Source organism: Anomaloglossus baeobatrachus, chromosome 1 (assembly GCF_048569485.1).
Source record: "Anomaloglossus baeobatrachus isolate aAnoBae1 chromosome 1, aAnoBae1.hap1, whole genome shotgun sequence".
Taxonomy (NCBI): Eukaryota; Metazoa; Chordata; class Amphibia; order Anura; family Aromobatidae; genus Anomaloglossus; species Anomaloglossus baeobatrachus.
Window position 1 is genome coordinate 23,805,980 of NC_134353.1, and position 22,250 is coordinate 23,828,229.

Sequence of the window (22,250 nt, forward strand, 5' to 3'; positions counted from 1 at the left end):
GTTTGAGCTGTTAAAATTTTTTCAGAGCTCCTCCATAAAAAACATTTAAGTATTAAAGCGGGCTTTACACGCTACGATATCACTAGCAATTTCTAGCGATATCGTACGCAAAAGCACCCACCCCTGTCGTGCATGCGATTTCATGTGAACATTATCGCTACGGCAGCGTCACATGCACTTACCTGGTCGGCGGCGTCGCTGTGACTGCCGAACAATCCCTCTCTCAAGGGGGAGGAACGTTCGGCATCACAGCGACGTCACCGCGACGTCACTAGGCGGCCGGCCAATCAAAGCAGAAGGGCGGAGATGAGTGGGACGTAACATCCCGCCCACCACCTTCCTTCCGCATTGCGGCCGGCGGCAGGTAAGGAGATGTTCCTCGCTCCTGTGGTGTCGCACATAGCGATGTGCGCTGCCGCAGGAGCGCCGAACAACATCGATAATCAACCATTACCGATTTTTGGTTTTGGGACGACCTCTCCATGGTGAACGATTTTCACCATTTTTAAGGTCGCTTAAGGTCGCTGCTCAGTGTCACACGCTGAAATCTCGTTAATGACGCCGGATGTGCGTCACAAACAACGTGACCCCGACGATAAAACATTAACGATATCGTAGCGTGTAAAGCCCCCTTTAACCCTCTTTAGTTTCCACTCTTGACGCCTTCTAGCTGGTGACGTTTGACTCTTCCGATGGCGGATTATTATCACAATGAAATATAATGGTAATTTGGGTCAGGAATAATAATCAGTAATATGATGAGGAAACTTTTTTCTCCCTCAATGATATTAGTTTCTTCCTCATTTAAGAACAAGTGATAAAAAAAATCTGAAAAAAATTGCTGACAAGAACGTGAAAAAGAGGAACTTTAAGATTGAGAAAACACATAAAAGCCTCGAATGTCCATCAGAAGGTGTCTGGCCAGATGAGGGAAACGTGGATATTTCTAAAGGTAATGTACATTACTATTACTCTGTAATATTTATTGCTTTTTTGGACAGGATGCTGAAATAAATACAAATTCAGATGGAAAAAAAAGGACAAAATAACTTTTTTGTTAGAAACATTGCTGCAGAATTTGGTACCTAAATAACTCAGCATAGAAATAAGTGAATGAGAAATTGTTTTCATTGTTTTAATTAGAATTAAAGGCTTTTTTCCCACAAACAAAGTTGATTTTAATCAATAGATCTTGGAATAATAATAATTTCCACAATTGGATGTGTTTAAAAATAATGTTCCTGTGCTGAGATAATCTTATATATGTGTCCCTGCTGTGTAATGGTTGTGTCTGACAGTACAGGACATGGTCTGATCACACCACAGCTCCTGGGAGGGGGCAAGGCGTAAAAAAGTATACAGACATTACTGCAGAAAATTGAAAATAATTATTTGAGGTAAAATATTTTTTAAAAAACAGGCAGGGAAATGCTTTATCTCACAAAAAGAATCAGCTGTAATGTCTGTATATTCTCTTTTGCTTCCTCCCTCATCCAGGAGATGTGATGTGGTCAGACCACGTCCTGTACGGTCAGACACGGCCATTACACAGTACACAGCAGGGACACATATATGAGATTATCTCAGCATAAGAACATTTTATTAAACACATCCAATTGTGTAAAATATTATTCCAATTTCTATTGATTAAATACAGCTTTAAAATCAGCTTTTTTCATGGGAAAACCCCTTTAAGGATCTTTTCATACATTTCATTAATAGGTTTCTTTTCACTAAACAAAAAAAAGGTATTAAAAGGAAATATATCAGTGCTTCTGTAGCCTTTGCTGAGGGCCTAAGAGGGAACATTTCTTCTTGTGGAAAGCGGCAAAGCAGCGTAAGGAGACTTATAGGCCATGCGATCATCTGGAAATTTAAATGTGTAAATAGACTATAAGACAAAAGCTGAAGTGCCACCTATTGGGAGGAAGCAATTATAAAAGTCAATATGGGCCCTTTATCAAGCCTTGACTTTAAATATTAAAATTTCTGGAGGAGCATTGCATGGCCTTATAGTCTCCTTACCCTGGAAGGGATTCTTCACAAGGCAAAACCTTCTCAATGAAGCTTCCAGACAGTGACATCTCACCTAGCCAAATCAGATCTCCTGCTTTGCACTGATGAGAAGTAAACACCCCAAAATGCATATATGTAAATGGTGTGTCAGGTTTGACTTTGATATTGACTTTTAGGATTGCTACTTTTAATAGGTTGTACTAGAGTTCAACTCTTCTTCCTCTCTGAAGAGGATATTCTACACCTAGAACCCTGATCCCACCGACTGACATTTCCAATATCAGGTTACGTCATCTCAAAAGTTTATGAAATCCTTTGTTTGTTCTGTTAAGGTCTAATTCTGGTGGCCGGTATCTCTCTAGTAGAGGCTTCACTTAAAGTCCAGCCGTTCATCAACTCTTACAATGTTATCACAGATCTTAGCCAAAAAATGGGCAGCTCTTCAATTCATAGCGGGATGACATGCAAAAATATGTTGCAGAAAATAATATGATAACTGACAAACAGCATGGATTCATGAAAGATAAGTCGTGTCTAACCAACCTGTTGGGGTTCTATTAGGGGGTAAGTGCAAACCTGGATATTGGTAATGCAGCTGATGTGATTTATTTGGACTTTGTAAAGGCATTTGATACTGTACCACATAATAGCCTTATACTAAAGCTCCAGAAGCAAGGACTAGGGGAAACTGTATGCAACTGGGTAAGGAATTGGCTAAAAGATAGGAAACAAAGAGTAGTCATAAATGGTACATTCTCTAAATGGGCTATAGTCAGCAAAGGGGTGCCGCAGGGATCTGTGCTTGGACCGATTCTTTTTACTCTCTTTATTAATGACCTTGTGGATGGGATTGATAGTACAGTGTCAGTCTTTGCCGATGACACCAAACTATGTAGGATATTAAAAACTGACCTGGTGTTAGGGCCAGGTGGACGGGCAGACCCAGGAGGTGGATCCACTGGGCCGAACTCCTTGATGAAGGTAAGGGGTTCGGTAGCTGGAGCACTACGGGTAGCAGGACAGACCGTGCACAAGAGTAGAATGGAGAAGTCCCTGGGACCACGGAGTCACTGATGATAGTCCAGGTGACGGAGCTCAGGTTCGGAAGCCGAGATGTTGTCAGGCGGAGTCCGGAACCGATGGAGCGAGAGGACGGGTCACCACAGGGATCAGAGATGGAACGGACTGTCAGGATGGCAGATAGTCAGCGTTCGGGGTTCGGGATCCGGCAGGACCGGATGGCGAGGCAGGATCGGCTCTAGAAGAGAGAGAGGTGAGTATATCACAGGAACACAAGGAGACCTGACTCCTAGCTTGGGAAACACGAAGAACAGGCCCCGCCCACTTGGACACTAACCCCTTTTATACCCTGTACCTGTGTGCTCAATTTCCTGTCAGTGGATGCTGGCCCTTTAAGAAAGGGTCAATGACCGCGCGCGCGCCCTAACGCGCATGCGCGACGCCCGGGTGCCAGAAGCCAGGGCAGGGAGCGGTGAGGAGGAAGCAGGAGAGCCGGGCTGGGGCTGAGTAGCCGACGGGAGCCGGGAGCGGGGACCAGGACGCCTGGGGACCGCAGGCAATGGAGGCTGGAGACCGGGGAGCGGCGGACGCCGGACAGAGGAACCGGGGAGCGACGCAGGGAAGCCGGGGAGCGTGGCAGGTGAGCCGGGGAGCAGAGCAGGGGACCCGGGGAGCGTGACAGTACCCCCCCCCACGCCCTCCTCCCCGCAACCGGGACAGGAAGGCACGTATCAGGGGAGTACCCACGTTCTCCCGGGGTTCCTAGGACCTATCCTCAGGACCATACCCTGCCCAGTCCACCAGGAAGAACTGACGGCCCCGTACGGTTTTCATGGCCACGATATCCCTTACCGCATAGATGTCGTCATCGGCAATAGGAGGAGGAGCCGAACTGGCAGCAGCGGAGAAGGGACCAAGGACAACCGGCTTGAGCAGGGAGACGTGGAAGGAGTTGGGTATCCACATGGTGGCCGGGAGCTGCAGCTTGTAGGAGACCTCATTGATCTTGCTGAGGACTTTAAACGGCCCGATGTAGCAAGGTCCCAGCTTGTAGGATGGTAGCTTCAATCGGACGTACTTGGAAGCAAGCCAGACGAGATCTCCTGGAGAGAAACACGGAGGGTCCAGACGCCTCTTGTCTGCGTGTCTCTTCATCCGCAGGGAAGCACGTCCAAGGGACGCCTTGACAGAGTCCCAAATCGTTGCAAAGTCACGGGCTACAGCATCAGCAGCAGGGACATCCGAGGAAGAGGATACAGGCAATGGGACGGAAGGCTGAAGTCCGTAAACGACATGGAAGGGAGAGCTGGAGGAGGACTCACTGACGTGGTGGTTATGGGAGAATTCAGCCCAAGGAAGAAGCGTGGACCAGTCGTCATGATGGGCGTTGACGTAGTGACGTAAGAAGGAGGTCAAGATCTGATTGACCCGTTCCACTTGGCCGTTCGACTGAGGATGGTAGGCTGAAGAAAAGTCCAGAGTCACTCCCAGATGATTGCAGAGAGCCCTCCAGAAGCGGGAGGTAAACTGAGTTCCTCTGACGGACACAATGTGTGATGGAAAGCCATGCAAGCGGAAGATGTGTTGTATATAGGCGTCAGCGAGTTCCTGGGCAGAGGGCAGTCCAGCCATAGGGACGAAATGAGCCATTTTAGAGAACCGATCCACCACGACCCATATGACTGTGTGTCCGGAGGACAGTGGCAAGTCCGTAATAAAGTCCATCGCAATGTGTTGCCACGGAACTGAGGGTATAGGCAGAGGCAGAAGACGGCCATATGGCAGGTGTTTGGGCGTTTTGTTCCTGGCACAAGAGGAGCAGGCTGAGACAAAAGAAGCGACATCCGTCCGAAGGGATGGCCACCAGTAATGACGTACAATCGTACTCCATGTTCTCTTCTGACCAGCATGACCGGCTATTTTCGAGGCATGGCCCCAGTGTAACACTTTTTGCCTGTCAGTCTCAGAGACATAGGTCTTCCCGGGCGGTATCTGGGCCAGGGTGACAGGAGTCACCGGAATGATTTTACTAGGACAGATGATGGGCTGGGATGTCTCCTCCTCCTGCTCCATGGGCATGAATGACCTGGACAAGGCATCTGCGCGTACATTCTTGTCCGCGGGTCGGAAATGGAGCTGGAAATCGAATCTGGCAAAGAACAAGGACCACCTGGCTTGCCGTGGGTTCAGTCGCTGAGCAGACCGCAGGTATTCCAGGTTCTTGTGGTCCGTGTAAATAATAACGGGGTACACTGCTCCTTCCAGAAGGTAGCGCCATTCCTCCAGAGCCAGTTTGACTGCCAATAGCTCTCGGTCACCGATGGTGTAGTTGCGTTCAGGCGCTGAGAAGCTCTTGGAGAAGAAACCGCAAGTCACCATCTTCCCGGAGGAGGACTTCTGCATGAGCACTGCTCCGGCTCCCGAGGAGGAGGCATCCACCTCCAAGGTGAACTGTCGGTTTAACTCCGGACGGTGGAGCACAGGAGAGGAGGCAAATGCCCGCTTCAGGGAGCCAAACGTGGCGTCGGCCGCAGGTGACCAGTCCTTTTGGATTAGCCCCCTTCTTGGTCAAGGCGGAGAGAGGAGCAGTCAGAGCCGAGAAGTGAGGAATGAACTGGCGGTAATAGTTGGCGAATCCCAGAAAGCGTTGGATTGCCTTTAGTCCAGAAGAAGGAGGCCAGTTGAGAATGGAAGAGACCTTCTTTGGATCCATCTGCAGTCCGGTATCGGAGATGACGTAACCCAGGAAGGGAAGAGAAGACTGCTCGAAGACACACTTCTCGTACTTGGCGTACAGACGATTCTCCCTCAGTCGTCGTAGTACCAGCTGCACGTTCTCTCTGTGGGTCTGGAGGTCTGGAGAAAAGACCAGGATGTCATCAAGATACACCACCACACAGACGTAGAGAAGGTCTCGGAACACGTCGTTCACCAATTCCTGAAAGACTGCTGGTGCGTTACACAGGCCGAAGGGCATCACACAGTATTCATAGTGCCCATCGCGAGTATTGAACGCGGTCTTCCATTCGTCCCCAGAGTGGATGCGGACCAGGTTGTAGGCACCCCGAAGATCCAACTTGGTGAACACACGAGCTCCTCTAAGCCGATCAAACAATTCGGGGATGAGCGGCAGGGGGTACTTGTTTTTCACGGTGATTTGGTTCAATCCCCGGTAGTCTATGCATGGGCGTAGGTCACCTTCTTTCTTCTTAACGAAGAAGAAGCCTGCTCCAGCAGGAGAGGAGGATCTCCGAATGAATCCCCTTGCCAGGCTCTCTGTGATGTAAGTAGACATGGCCCTTGTTTCGGCAGGAGACAGCGGATATATCCGTCCTCGAGGTGGTGTAGTTCCCGGGAGCAGGTCGATGGCACAATCGTAAGGACGATGTGGCGGAAGTACCTCTGATTATTTTTTGTCAAAGACGTCCGCGAAGGACCAATAGGCCGAGGGCAGTCCCGGTAGGGACTCTGGAACCGGAGGTCGTCGGATGGGTTGTATGGTCTTCAGACAGTTCTAATGGCAAGAAGAGCCCCATCGGGTGATTTCACCAGTGCCCCAGCTGACTGACGGTTCGTGTGTCCTTAACCAGGGGAGTCCCAGCAGGATTTGATGGGACATGTGTGGGAGGACGTAGAGAGCGATGTTCTCGGTGTGCAGGACACCGATACGCAGTACGATCGGCCTGGTGATCCACGAGATGGTGTCAGAGAGGGGTCTCCCATCCACAGAGGCAATCACGAGGGGTTTGTCGAGTGGAGTAACAGGCACCTGGTACTTGTCCACCGTGGCCTGCTGGATGAAATTGCCTGCTGCCCCGGAATCGAGGTACGCCTCGGCCGTGAACCGCGTCTCTCCCGTTGTCACTTGAACAGTCCACGTAACCGGGTCTGAGAGAGTCCCAGCACCTAGGGTGGCCTCTCCTACCAACCCTAGGCTTTGGAGTTTCCCGGCCTCTCTGGACAGGAGCGTAGAAGGTGTGTGCCCTCTCCGCAGTAGAAGCAGAGGCCCTTGGCGAGCCGCTCTGCTCGGCGTTGTTCAGACTGCCGCACACGGTCGATCTGCATGGGCTCGTGGACGGAGACACCAGATGCCGTTGACTGAAGTACGGCGGGCTTCTGCGGAGGAGAGGAATGCCGTACCGGTCGTCTCTCACGGGACACCTCTTTGGATCGCTCCTGAAAGCGAATGTCCACTCGAGTCGCTAGGGTAATCAGGGCATCCAGGGTGGACGGTACGTCACGACCAGCCAGCTCATCTTTAATTCGACCCGAGAGTCCTTCCCAGAAGGCGGCGGTTAGAGCCTCGTTGTTCCACCCGAGTTCCGAAGCCAAGGTGCGAAAACGGATGGCATATTGACCCACCGTCAGAGTCCCCTGACGTAACCGGAGAAGAGATGAGGCAGATGCGGAGGCGCGTCCGGGCTCGTCAAAGGTGCCACGAAATGCCTGCAGGAACTCCTGGATGTTCGTGGTCACAGGGTCCTCCTTCTCCCACAAGGGGTTCATCCACGCCAATGCCTCGTCCTCTAGATGGGACATCATGAAGGCGACCTTGGCTTGGTTGGAGGCAAACAAATGCGGCAGCTGCGTGAAATGGAGGGAGCATTGGTTTATGAATCCCCTGCAGGTCTTGGGATCACCGGCGTACCGGGGTGGTGAGGCCAAACGAAGCCTGGAAGCATCCGAGGAGGCTGCCACGGGAGCTGGAGTCGTGGATTGTCTAGTGGAAGCCCAAGATGATGAAGATGTAACCGACGCTTGTAGCGTGTTCAGGCGGGCGTCCACAGAAGACATAAAGTTCAGCATGCGGGTCTGAGTCTCACGCTGGCGTGTGAGTTCTTCCTGCAAGGCCGCTAGTGCTTCGGCGGGATCCATGGCCTGTTCTTACTGTTAGGGCCAGGTGGACGGGCAGACCCAGGAGGTGGATCCACTGGGCCGAACTCCTTGATGAAGGTAAGGGGTTCGGTAGCTGGAGCTCTACGGGTAGCAGGACAGACCGTGCACAAGAGTAGAATGGAGAAGTCCCTGGGACCACGGAGTCACTGATGATAGTCCGGGTGACGGAGCTCAGGTTCGGAAGCCGAGATGTTGTCAGGCGGAGTCCGGAACCGATGGAGCGAGAGGACGGGTCACCACAGGGATCAGAGATGGAACGGACTGTCAGGATGGCAGATAGTCAGCGTTCGGGGTTCGGGATTCGGCAGGACCGGATGGCGAGGCAGGATCGGCTCTAGAAGAGAGAGAGGTGAGTATATCACAGGAACACAAGGAGACCTGACTCCTAGCTTGGGAAACACGAAGAACAGGCCCCGCCCACTTGGACACTAACCCCTTTTATACCCTGTACCTGTGTGCTAAATTTCCTGTCAGTGGACGCTGGCCCTTTAAGAAAGGGTCAATGACCGCGCGCGCGCCCTAACGCGCATGCGCGAGGCCCGGGTGCCAGAAGCCAGGGCAGGGAGCGGTGAGGAGGAAGCAGGAGAGCCGGGCTGGGGCTGAGTAGCCGACGGGCGCCGGGAGCGGGGACCAGGACGCCTGGGGACCGCAGGCAATGGAGGCTGGAGACCGGGGAGCGGCGGACGCCGGACAGAGGAATTGGGGAGCGACGCAGGGAAGCCGGGGAGCGTGGCAGGTGAGCCGGGGAGCAGAGCAGGGGACCCGGGGAGCGTGACACCTGGATAGTACAATATTACAAAAAGATCTGGATAAGATGTCAGAATGGGCAGATACTTGGCAAATGAGATTTAATGTTGATAAATGTAAAGTAATGCACCTAGGACGGAGTAATCCTATAGCTGCGTATACATTAAATGGAAGTAAACTCGGGACTACAGAACAGGAGAAGGACTTGGGTATTCTCATTACAAATAAGCTGAGCAGCAGCTCTCAATGTCAAGCAACAGCTGCTAAAGCAAACAAGATTTTAGGGTGTATAAAAAGAGAGATTAGATCCCGTGATCCCAATGTATTGTTACCCCTCTATAAATCACTTGTAAGGCCACATCTGGAATACGGGATCCAGTTTTGGGCTCCACATTTTAAAAAGGACATTCAGAAGTTAGAGTCAGTTCAAAGGCGGGCAACTAGACTACTAAAAGGAATGGAGGCCGCCCGTATGATGAGTAATGGAGGCCGCCCGTATGATGAGTAATGGAGGCCGCCCGTATGATGAGTAATGGAGGCCGCCCGTATGATGAGTAATGGAGGCCGCCCGTATGATGAGTAATGGAGGCCGCCCGTATGATGAGTAATGGAGGCCTCCCATATGATGACAGCTTGAAAAAGTTAGATATGTTTAGCTTAGAAAAAAGACGTCTCAGAGGAGATCTCATTTATATGTATAAATACATGTGTGGTCAATATAAAGGACTGGCACATGACTTATTCCTCCCAAAGACAGTACTAAGGACCAGGGGGCACTCACTGCGAGTGGAAGAAAAGCGATTCCAGCAGCTAAATAGGAAAGGGTTCTTTACAGTTAGAGCGGTCAGACTGTGGAATACCCTACCACAAGAGGTAGTAATGGCAGATACTATAACAGCTTTTAAAAAAGGGCTGGATGATTTCCTCAGTACACAAAACATTGTTAGTTATAAATGACTTAGTGACTAAATGTAGAACTGGTGGAGGAAGGTTGAACTAGATGGACCTAGGTCTTTTTTCAACCTAAGTAACTATGTAACTATGTAACTATGTAATAGCGATCTTCAGTTTGTCTAATATTCTGAAGGGTACTTTACACGCTGCGATATCGGTACCCGCCCCTGTAGGTTGTGCGTCACGGGCAAATCGCTGGCCGTGGCGCACAACATCGCTTACACCCGTCACACGGACTTACCTTGTCCGCGGCGTCACTCTGGCCGGTGATCCACCTCCTTTCTAAGGGGGCAGTTCGTGCGGCGTCACAGCGGCGTCACACGGCAGCCATCCGATAGCAGAGGAGGGCGGAGATGAGCGGCCGGAACATGCCGCCCACCTTCTTCCTTCCGCATTGCCGGTGGAGGTGTCACACATAGCGATGTTTGCTGCCGCAGGAACGACGAACAACATCGTGCCTGCAGCAGCAACGATATTAAGGAAATGAACGACGTGTCAACGAGCAACGATTTTTCACGTTTTTGCGCTCGTTGATCGTCGCTCCTAGATGTCACACGCTGCGATGTTGCTAAAGGCACTGGATGTGCGTCACTACCGATGTGACCTTGACGATATAGCGTTAGTGATGTCGCAGTGTGTAAAGCACCCTTTAGTCATGTTGCAAGCTTTGTTAAAAGGGAATCTGTCATCAGGTTTTCGTTATGTAATCTTAGAGTATCATAATGTAGGGGCAGAGACCCTAATCCCATTGATGTCCCGCCTTTTTTTATTATTTGCTGCTGTTTAATAAAATTAGTGTTTTATCAGTAGGAGATTATCAATGCATGACTAGATGTATAGTTAGTGTAACCCCACTCCCACCACTGATTAGAAGCTTTTGGCCTATGCGCAGTGTCTGCCTATACATAGTGTCTGCCTATACACAGAAAGGTGTCCAATAGTGGTATAGGTGGTATACTGGGCTCAGCAAACACAGAACTGGTGGCAGCGTAAACAGTGATTGTATTAAAATACTACTATTCAGACCAGCAAGTAACACATTGCTGCAGTTAAGGTTTTAGCATGATAAATTCCCCTAGGGAGACTAGTAAAAAAAATAAAATAAGTAAAAAAAAATTTAAAAAATATAAAAAAAATAAGAAAAACCAAAAAGTTCAAATCACCCCCCCCATTCACCCCCCTTGAAAATAAAATAATTAAAAAAAATAAAAAAATATATACATATTTGGTAGCAACACATTCAGAAATGCGCAATCTATCAAAATATAAAATCAATTAATCTTATTGGCATATGGCATGCCAAGAATAAATTCATAATGACAAAATTATGTTTTTTTGGTCGCCGCAAAAATTTTTGAAAATGCAATATCAGGCGATCAAAACATAGAATCTGCACAAATGGTATCATTAAAAATGTCAGCTCAAGACACAAAAATAAGGCATCACTGAGCCAAATGTCCCAAAAAATGGGAATGCTATGGGTCTAGGAAAATGGCACCAAAGGCACTACTCTTTTTTTTGGACAAAGTTCAGAATTTTTTTTAACCCACTAGATAAAAGTAAACCTACACATGTTTGGTGTCGATGAACGCGTACTGACCTGAGGCATCTCAGTGAGCCATCGGTTTTACTATATAATGAACACTGTGAATAAAATTTTCCAAAAACTATTGTGCAATTACACTTTTTGCAATTTTTCCGCACTTGAATTTTTTCCCATTTTCCAGTACACTATATGGTAAAACTAATATTTTTTTTCAAAAGTACAACATGTTCCATAAAACATAACCCTCATGGGGCAATATTTACGGAAAAATAAAAAAGTTATGGCTCTAGACAGAAGGGGAGGAAAAAAACAAAAATGGAAAATCGCCCGGGGGTGAAGGGGTTAAGACTACATTCACACATCCGTATGTTACGGTTCATGATTCCCAGACTGAGTTCTGGTTTTCCGCCCGGACCTCAACAGCCTCCAAAGCATATAAGAGGCTGCTAAATCTGTGCATTATGGTCTGTCCTTAGATCTCAACACAAAAATGTGTGAATACAACCTAAAAGTTAAACTTTTATCTGTACGGTACCTCAGGGGCGGGACTAAACAAAAGTATTTTCTTCATTCTAAAGGATAGCTTATTTACAAAACCATTATACTAACACATTTAATGATGCTATGAGTAGTGTTTTATCAAGAGTAAAGTAAATGTTTTTTTAAAAAAAATTCTAGGATGTTTCAAAAAACAAGATATTATTTTTTTTACAATATCTTTTTACAGGCACTAAAGTTGGAAAATGTGGCTGCTGAGGTGGAATTTTCTGATCCTTTTAAGTGCCAGAGGTAAAACACAAAGTGAAAGTTTTCTGATAACTGATAACTACATGATAATGTAATGAGAATCTCTAGGTTCCTCGGGGTGAGATCTGCTTTTCTTCAGCATAAAATCCCTGATAAGGCAAGATTTTATTTTGAGAATGACTCCAACGGACCCTGAAGCTACCCTGGAGTCACTGTGCCCTAGTCATTTATTTTTATTGTTTTGCTGTTGTTTTTTTTTTGTTCTTGTTTTTAGTTGTTTTTGTGTGGTTTTTTTTGTTTGTTTTTTTGCTTTGCTTTTTGCAATAACATCCGTTTTTTCCCAAAGTTCAATCCTAAAGCCCCCAATAGATTATGTTTTCAAGATTTCCTTAGCTTTGCACAAATGATGGATTCATTATCAAGGCATCAGAAATTGTCCCAGGTCCTCCCACCTGTGCAATACTAACGAAATCCTGACAACATGATCTGTTGGGGGCCCTGAGGACTAAAGTTGGGGAAACACTGATATAGATTAAAGCCCACATGAACTAACCGACATAATGAATATTCGTCTTTCTAGGCGTTAAGTGCGACTGGAATGTGTTTTACCCCAACATGGTGAAGAGCGTCTCTGGATCCTGTGCCATGTTCCCATGCTCTTACAACTTTCCTAGTGACATTCAAGCTGTGGATGGCATTGTCAAAATCTGGTACAAAGGCTATGATAGTGACCGAAAGGTCGTGTACCATTCTACTGACCAAGCAGATGAGGCGTTTCTCAACAGAGTAGAATTTGTGGGCGAGCCGGTGCCAAAAAATTGCAGCATACTGATCAAAAACCTTAAGACAACGGACTCCGGGAAATATATTTTCAGATTTGAGCTTATTAATGTCAATAAATGGTTGGACAAGATTGGTGTTGATCTGGAAGTTACAGGTGAGTCTCCAGAATGTAATCATGACTGATCGTGGGAGACCTTGGAGTCAACAAAGTACAAATATAAGTATTAATATTGCCCAAAAAACTAAGGTTATGTTCACAAACACTCTTTAGAATTAGATTTTATGGTGGTTCTTGTCACAACATGTGGGACGGGGCTGGGGGAGAACAGACACAAAGACTCAGGTTAGGCGGGAGAGGGTGCATGGCAGGACAGATCAGGTACCTCAACAGAGCCAGCTACACACACTATGAGACATAGACTATCACTGGCACTGAACCAGAGGTGGAGCACTCAGATATAGCATCCCGGAAACCAGAACGAGGCAAGGAGAAATTAACCACTAACATGACCAGGCCGGAGCTGGGAGATACCACAGTGGCAGATACCGACCCGGATCATGACAGTTCTGCTTTAAAATCAGTGTTAAACAGTGTTTCACATATTCTTTGAATTCTCATGGGTGTGGATTTTAAAAAAGAGCCACTGCCAAATCTATGTGATCACAACTCGGAGTGAACATACCCAAATATTTTCATGTGGAACTACTTTAGGGCCCCTGAAGATGTCTATGAAACTTGGTCTGAGCACAGAATGCAAAGTACAGACTGTCTGTGGGTCTGCCGACCTGAGCTGTGAAAGCCTCATAGGATATCCGCTGACATGTACATTGCCTGCAGGGGCAAATATTGGACATTTTACAGTTTTTTCTATGAAAATATGTTGAGCTGGGTAATATATATCGTCCTTGCACTGGTCAGGGGGTACATTAAGCCCAGAGCAGCATTCAAGATTCCTGGTATTTAAGTGCAGTGGCTGTTGGGGGATTTATAGCTTCATAGTAACTAACTCCAAAGACCCTCTTACACATGAAACTAACAAAGGCCAATCCCTCTGATATCTTCAGGATCTCTCAACGGTCTGAGTTGCTGTCGGGAAGAGAAAAATCCGTAACAATCACATTTCATTGGTTAAAAACTCTTTCCTTGGGGACACAGAATCTCCTGGCTAGGTCAAATGGTTCCTGTATTTGGTGGAGTTGATGGAGATAACTGAAGCCCTCAACTATTAGATAGATAGAGTTGTAAGAACTGCCGCATTCTGAAGGCAACTGGTAGAATTATGAATGCAGCTCTTGGAGTACAGTTCAGATGTCAATGGGCTCTTCCTGAAACGAGCTAAATTTTCTCAATGAAAATGCAATTAAATACAGAGAAGTCATATATACACTGGGTTGACATGAGTCCGACAACTTTTAGACCATTTTTCATATTTTTGAGACCACAGCGAGCCCAAATCCCCTATTTTTGTGTCTAATTCCTACTTTTAATAGGGTAAATGCTGCTATAAAATCAAATGTTTGACTTATAGGATCATGAATATTTTACTGAGCAGTACATGTACATTTACTGATGGCGATTCTTTTGAATTCATTGAGTTTTTGACAATTTATATTGCAGTTTTTCTTAAAGGAGTGCCTAGTGAAGAAAATATAACGTAGAATAGGTAAAAATGTATAGATCCGTTGGGGACCTGCACTGATCGGCAGAACCGGGTACTTTTATACCCCTTATCCCCATTTATATTGGACCAGTAGTACACATGATTGACCACTACTTCATGCACTCTATGGAGCTACTGAAAAAAAAAAGCACAGCACTCGACAGCACCATAGAGGATGAATGGAGTGGCAGTCGGGCATGAACAACGTAAATCCATTTTAATGGGTATAAAAGATTTCCATTTTGCCGATCCATGCAGATCCCAGTGATTGTATCCCCCAATCCATTGTTTACTACATGCCCCGCAAATAGGTGATAACTAGAGATCATCGAATACCTCAAATATTCGGCTTCGCGACTATCCGGCGAATAGATCGCCACTATGCGAATATTCGATGCACAATGTAAGTCTATTAGAAGTCCGAATAGTTCCGAATAGTTGTTATTCGGGTTTCTCATAGACTTACATTGCGCATCGAATATTCACGAATAGTCGAATAGAGGCAACCTATTCGGAAAATATTCGCAAAGCCGAATATTTGAGATATTCGATTATCCCTAGTGATAACTTGTTTACACTATACAACCCCTTTAAGCCAACAGATGCTCAGACCTTTTATGTTGAGACTATATTTGATGGACTCTCAGAGGGAGACGGTTGATAAATATCAAATTCTGTCCTAGAACGTTTCCACACTTTAACCTACAGTATATGATGCATGATCTTTCTACAGATGATCCGATCGCTCCTGTGGTTGTGGTGCCACCAAATATAACTGAAGGCTCTTCGGTAACCTTTCAGTGCTCAACACCATACTTTTGTCCAGATGGTTCGGTGTCATTAGAATGGAAGGACCACTCTTCAGAGAGTTCATATCTTTCCTACACTGTACAAATGGACACAAAAACTGTTCTTTTTACCAAGAACCTGACTACCAGCTTCTCCTGGATGGACAACCAGAAAAAAATTCGCTGTGAACTTTCTATTGGGCAGATAAAAGCAATCAAAGAAATTACTCTCGATGTGACACGTAAGTGTGAATGTTGAATGATGTTCTGCTGGATTTACTCGAAACGTAAAAAAAAGAGTTTCTAGAATAGAACCTGTCAGTATAATCTTAGGTAAAATGAAAAAACTGATGGCACTTCCTAATAGACAAATGTGAACAGGTGCAAACTAAACAGGAAACATAATCTAACAAATAAATAGCTGCACTCTGAATCACTGAGACATGCAAACATTGCATACAGGTATTTGGACAGGCATTGCTGCTAAGAAAAGAAATGTAAAAATTGAAAAACATAGAGCATCATAAAACAAATTCCTGTATTCAGTGCTTACAAACCTTAGAGTTTCAGAGTGCAGCTGTTTATTTGTTAGCATATACTTCATGTTCAGTTTGCACCTGTTCATATTTGTCTGCTAATAAATACTATCAGTTTTCTTATTTTATAATCCATAATCCTTCAGCCTAATGTGCATATCAATTAAAGTTAATTTCTCAGTAACGGAGGAACAGATCAGTAAATACTTTTAATTAGAAGAAAAATAAAAACACCAGAATTGCATTTTTATGGTTCTTCGAAGAAGAGGAGGAAGAAATGAAGGCGCAAAAAAATGGAAAATTGCTGGGTCGGGAAGGGGTTGAGTTTACAATTTACAGTAAATTTAACGGGAACCTGTCATCAGAAATTGAGCTTTAAACCTAAAGGTTTCCCCCTCTGCAGCTCGTGGGCTGCATTCTAGCAGGTTCCTGTACTTTTTGTGCCCCCTTTTAAACCAAATTAAACACTTTATAAACTTTTACCATTTTGTCCGCAATTCTTGTAAATTCTCAATGGGGGCGGACCGTCTGTGTCCGTTACTGTCCCTACTTCTGGTTTACGCCGTCCCCCATTGCTTCATTTCAGAGATCAGGACGCCGCCCACAGTGCCCGAGGTCCCGTGCACGCGAGGACTGCTGGTGACGTGGTCGCAGGCACGATATTATGGGCGGCGCTGTGATTGCATCACAAGTGCCCGCCGATAATACCGTGGCCGCGCTCTCTCCTTTGCCTCCTGCGTTCTCCGCAAGCGCTGGCCAAATGATCCGACGTCACCTTTCCCATCTTGCCCTGCAGCAGGAAATAGATGGGAGAAGCGGATCAGGCCACCACAGGTTATGAGGAGACGCTTACGCAGAACGCAGGAGGCAAAGGGGAGAGCGCGGCCACGATATTATGGGCGGGCACTTGCGATGCAATCGATGCCACCCATAATCTCATGCCTGCGACCACGTCACCAGCAGTCCTCGCATGCACGGGACTTCGGGTGCGTCCTGATCTATGAAATGAAGTGTTGGGGGGCGGCGTAAACCAGAAGGAGGGACAGTAACGGACACAGACGGTCCGCCCACATGGAGAATTTACAAGAATTGCAAACAAAAAGGTACAACTTTATAAAGTGTTTATTTTGGTTAGAAAGGGGGCACAATAGCAACAGGAACATTGCTAGAATGCAGCCCACGAGCTGCAGAGGGGGAAACTTTTAGGTTCAAAGCTCCATTTCTGATGACAGGTTCCCTTTAATATCAATTTTCTGGTCTCATTTTTTTGTCTCTATTTTGTCCACAGATTCCCCCAAGGGAGTCAAAATGATATTACAACCTTCAGAAGGAAACCTGAAGCAGGGGGACACTGCGACCCTGTCCTGCCAGGTTAATAGCAGCAACCCCTCGATTACCAGTTACACCTGGTACAAGGACGGAAAGCAATTCTCCAAAGAAAAGATTATTACATTCCACAGCCTAAGCAGAAATGACCACGGGGAATACCGATGTGAAGTGATAAATCCTATGGGTCATGCATCATCAGATCCAGGCCAACTGGCTATATTCTGTGAGTAATGTTCTACCAACAGCTAAGCGATGGTTAACGGGATAGATAATAAATGTGTGATCACTGAAGGCCGGGAGTACTAGTGGGTCTGGACAGTGGCCCACAGTCCCCTGTGTGTATAAAGCTGTACTGAGCATGTGTGACCACTGTAGGAGCACGGCCGCACATGCTCACAGCTGCTGTTCTCGCCCCAGTAACTTTGGCCCCTTTGTTCTCAGGATTGGTGGGGGTATTATCAGCTGAATCACTAGTGATCGTACATTCATGATACAGTGCCTTGCGAAAGTATTCAGCCCCCTTGATTTTTTCAACCTTTTCCCACATTTCAGGCTTCAAACATAAAGATAAAAATGTTAATGTTCTGGTGAAGAATCAACAACAAGTGGAAACAATTGTGAAGTTGAACGATATTTATTGCTTATTTTAAACTTTTAAAAAAATAAAAAACTGAAAATTGGGCCATGCAATATTATTCATCCCCTTTAACTTAATACTGTGTAGTGCCACCTTTTGCTGCGATTACAGCTGCAGTCTCTTGGGGTATGTGTCTATCAGTTTTGCACATGGAGAGGCTGAAATTCTCGCCCATTCTTCCTTTGTAAACAGCTGGAGCTGAGTGAGGTTGAATGGAGAGTGTTTGTGAACAGCAGTTTTCAGCTCTTTCCACAGATTCTCGATTGGGTTCAGGTCTGGACTGTAACTTGACCATCCTAACACCTGGATACGTTTATTTGTGAACCATTCCATTGTAGATTTTGCTTTATGTTTGGGATCATTGTCTTGTTGGAAGACAAATCTCCATCCCAGTCTCAGGTCTTTTGAGACTCCAACAGGATTTCTTCAAGAATGGTCCTGTATTTGGCTCCATCCATCTTCTTATCAATTTTAACCATCTTCCCTATCCCTGCTGAAGAAAAGCAGGCTCAAACCATGATGCTGCCACCACCATGTTTGACAGTGGGGATGGTGTGTTCAGGGTCATGAGCTGTGTTCCTTTTACACCAAACATATCGTTTGGCATTGTGCCCAAATAGTTTGATTTTGGTTTCTGACCAGAGCCCCTTCTTCCACATGTTTGGTGTCTCCCAGGTGGCTTGTGGCACACTTTAAACAACACATTTTATGGATATCTTTGAGAAATGGCTTTCTTCTTGCCACTCTTTCAAAAAGGCCAGATTTGTGCAGTGTACGACTGATTGTTGTGCTATGGACAGACTCTCCCACCTCAGCTGTAGATCTCTGCAGTTCATCCAGAGGGATCATGGGCCTCTTGGCTGCATCTCTGATCAGTCGTCTTCTTGTTTGAGATGAAAGTTTGGATGGACGGCCGGGTCTTGGTAGATCTGCAGTGGTATGATACTCCTTGCATTTCAAAATGATCGCTTGTACAGTGCTTCTTGGGATGTGTAAAGTCTGCGCATGCGCAGAAGACTCCTGCACAGATGCACAAAGCGCATCTGAAGCAGAGAAGCGAGCACCTTGATGACGGCGCATGCACGGGCTCTGAAGACGCTGATGGTGATGTCGCACATGTAAATCCATGCTATCACGCCCACAGGGGCGTGATACCACGGAATACATGCAAACGCCCACAGGGCGATGTGACGCCCATGGGGCTAAAGACCCTGCTCATTCACAAAGGGAATATGTAAGTAATAAAACGTTTTTATTTCTTTCATATTCCACAATATTACAACACAGGGATGGGAATGAAGGAGGTATTGGGCTACAGAACACCCTGCTTATAGCTCAGAATGCATATGGGACCTGACAGGTTCCCTTTAAGGAACATTTGGGTATGGCAGGGTGTACCGCCCTGTGCTCGGCTGCAGCCGAGCTGCTCGGATCCGGGCTCGTTGGTGGGTGGCTCGAGCGCCTCCGGACCCGGGGTCACTTCGCTCCGAAAGGGGGGACGCTGGCGCTTTTGGTCGGGGTTTGGTAGGTGCACGGCCAGAGCCGCGCTTGAGTTCGTGATGCCACCCACGGGTCGTAGTGAAGTTGGACACCACCGCTGCGATTACTGGGCACCCCGGGGAAGATGGTAGTGCACCAAGATGTTAACCCCTCCGTGGGTAGGGATTATGGCCCCGGGACCCGTTGGGGATAGCTGGGCGATGCAGGGCGGTGCGCGGCCGGATGGCACTGTTGTACTCACAGTTATTGACACACACGAGTCTCTGGTAAGCCAAGTTGATGGTGGTTGGTGCCCGCATCCGGCTGCGTCTGGTCCCCCACCCGGTTCGGTGGTCCTGGCCTTTCTCCTGCACCGTGTTGTGTATCTGTAGACTGCCTGCGCTTCAGGGACATGAGTCCGTTCCCCGGCTTTGTGAATGTCGGGAGAGCCCTTTTGCCCACAGACACTGGCCCGTGGGATCTCTCTGCCTGTGCGGTGGCTTTCTATCCCCCTCGGTGGGCTGTTCTCTTCAGTCGGGACTTGGGTGGGAAAGGACCTATAGTCCAGACCGCAATCAGTTAATTAACTCAGACCAGTGGATTCTGGACCTTGTTTCAGGGTCTGAGTACCCCCCTGTGTGCTCCAGTTTTCGAGTCAGTTCCCCGGGTCGGTACTGGCGGGCCACTACCCTATCCCGGTCCACCACAGTTCCACCGAGCCATCTTCCCGGCTCCTGCAGGCTAAGGCCACCATTTGCCTCCTAGCCAAGGTACCAGGGCTCCGACCCTGGCACCTGTCAGACTGCCGCAGACCTGCTACACAGGCCTGCTTCCACTCTCCTTCACTCCACTAACAGACTGCACTGAACTGCTTTCCTGCCTCAGGCCCTCTGAACTCCTCGGTGGGCGTGGCCAACCACCTGGCTCCACCCCCTGGTGTGTCCATCAAGCACTGAGGGAGCTGACTAGGTTTTAATGGTTGGCTGATGACACCTTATTGGGGGACAGGTGCAGTGCGGGGGTCTACCTGTGACTACCTGGCTAGTCCAGGGCATCACAAGGGCACCTGTATATCATCTTGTAATATTTTCTAGAATGATGTTCTACTGTTTTTGCCATTAACAAAGTGGTGTCTCCGGGGTGCAATACAGCTAAGGCCGCTTTACGCGCTACAACATCGCTCAAGCGATCTCATTGGGGTCATGGAATTTGTGACGCACATCCGGCCGCTTTAGCGATGTCGTTGCGTGTGACACCTATGAGCGATTTTGAATCTTTGCAAAAACGTTCAAAATCACTAATCGGTGACATGGGGGTCCATCCCAATTATCATTGCAGCTGCAGGTACGATATTGTTTGTCGTTCCTGCGGCAGCACACATCGCTATGTGTGACACTGCAGGAACGAGGAACTACAGCTTACCTGTGTCCACCGGCAATGAGGAATGAAGGAGGTGGGCGGGATGTTACGTCCCGCTAATCTCCGCCCCTCCGCTTCTATTGGGCGGCCACTTAGCGACGTCGCGGTGACACCGAACGCACCTCCCCCTTCAGGGAGGGATTGTTCGGCAGTCACAGCGATGTCGCTGAACAGGTATGTGCATGTGACACTGCCGTAGCGATAATGTTCGCTAGGGCAGTGATCACCACATATCGGCCGTACAACGGGGGCGGGTGCTATCTCGCTCAACATCGCTAACGATGTTGCATCGTGTAAAGAGGCCCTTACTCTTATACTTGTGCTCTGTGTGTGACCTAGATTGATTTATTTGATCTATTAGGTGCATTTGCTGAGCTTTGTGTAGTAGTCACTTTATGTTGGTTACTAACATCAGGCAAATATTTATTTTAATTAGAATGAATAAAGTTATATTTTAATGACCCCACTAATTGCAATACCTATTACTATTTACATATGCAGTTAATTGAAAGTACAGTTCCCACTTAACCCTTTCATGACATATGGCTTTTATGTCCGTCCTATGTTGTAACCCTGCCTTTCATGCGGGCTCGTATATCGAGCCCACATCTTTCCACGCACATGATCGCTGATTTAATCAGCGATCATGTGCATTTAACAGCTGTGTGTGGATTGGAGTTCTGCCTGTGGCTGTTAACCAGTTAAATACCGCTATCAGTCTCCTACAACAGGACTTAACATGCGCAGGCAGTGGGGAACGCCATTCCTCCTGCCCATCAATGCACTCGTGACATGAATGGGGGACACCAATGAGTTGTTATGGCAGCTGGGGTCTACTGAAGACTCCCATGCCTGACTTTACAATACTCCTATGAACACCGACCCATTGCTGGCATTCATAGGAGATTGTGATTTCTCCTATGTATAGCAGTGCTCATACATTGCTGTGTATAGCTCAGACAATTTGATGATCACAGCTTTAAGTCCCCTAAGGAGACTATTAAACACAACAAATGTAAGAAAAAAAAATTATGAAAAATATGAAAAAGATTTTTTTAAAAAACATAGTTAACCCCTTCAGCCCCCAGCCTGTTTTCACCTTAAAGACCCGGCCATTTTTTGCAATTTTGACCAGTGTCACTTTGACAGGTTATAACTCTGGAACACTTCAACGGATCCTGGCGATTCTGAGATTGTTTTTTCGTGACATATTGTACTTCATGTCAGTGGTAAATTTAGGCCGATATGTTTTGCGTTTATTTGTGAAAATTTCGGAAATTTGGCGAAAATTTTGAAAATTTTGCAATTTTCAAAATTTGAAATTTTATGCCCATAAATCTGAGAGATATGTCATACAAAAAAGTTACTAAATAACATTTCCCACATGTCTACTTTACACCAGCGCAATTTTTGAAAAAAAAAAAAATTCCGTTAGGAAGTTAGAAGGGTTCAAAGTTCATCACCAATTTCTCATTTTTCCAACAAAATTTACAAAAAAAAATTTTTTAGGTACCACATCACATTTGGAGTGATTTGAGAAACCTAGGCGACAGAAAATACCCAAAAGTGACCCAATTCTAAAATCTGCACCCCTCATTCTGCTCAAAACCACATCCAAGAAGTTTATTAACCCTTTAGGAGCTTCACAGCAACCAAAGCAATGTAGACAAAAAAATGAAAATTTTACTTTTT

At 46.7% G+C, this 22,250-nt stretch overlaps 1 protein-coding gene across 1 annotated transcript in view; it reads left to right on the top strand.

Moving 5' to 3' along the window:
- The first annotated feature begins 924 nt into the window (after nt 1-924).
- SIGLEC1 (sialic acid binding Ig like lectin 1) overlaps nt 925-22,250 on the top strand; it is a 78,513-nt gene continuing 57,187 nt past the window's right edge. The window contains exons 1-5 of the mRNA XM_075332510.1: nt 925-952; nt 11,907-11,968; nt 12,507-12,863; nt 15,104-15,400; nt 16,983-17,246. Coding sequence (XP_075188625.1) covers nt 11,923-11,968; nt 12,507-12,863; nt 15,104-15,400; nt 16,983-17,246 — 964 coding nt within the window. The 5' untranslated portion in view covers nt 925-952; nt 11,907-11,922. The remainder of the gene's footprint in view (nt 953-11,906; nt 11,969-12,506; nt 12,864-15,103; nt 15,401-16,982; nt 17,247-22,250) is intronic.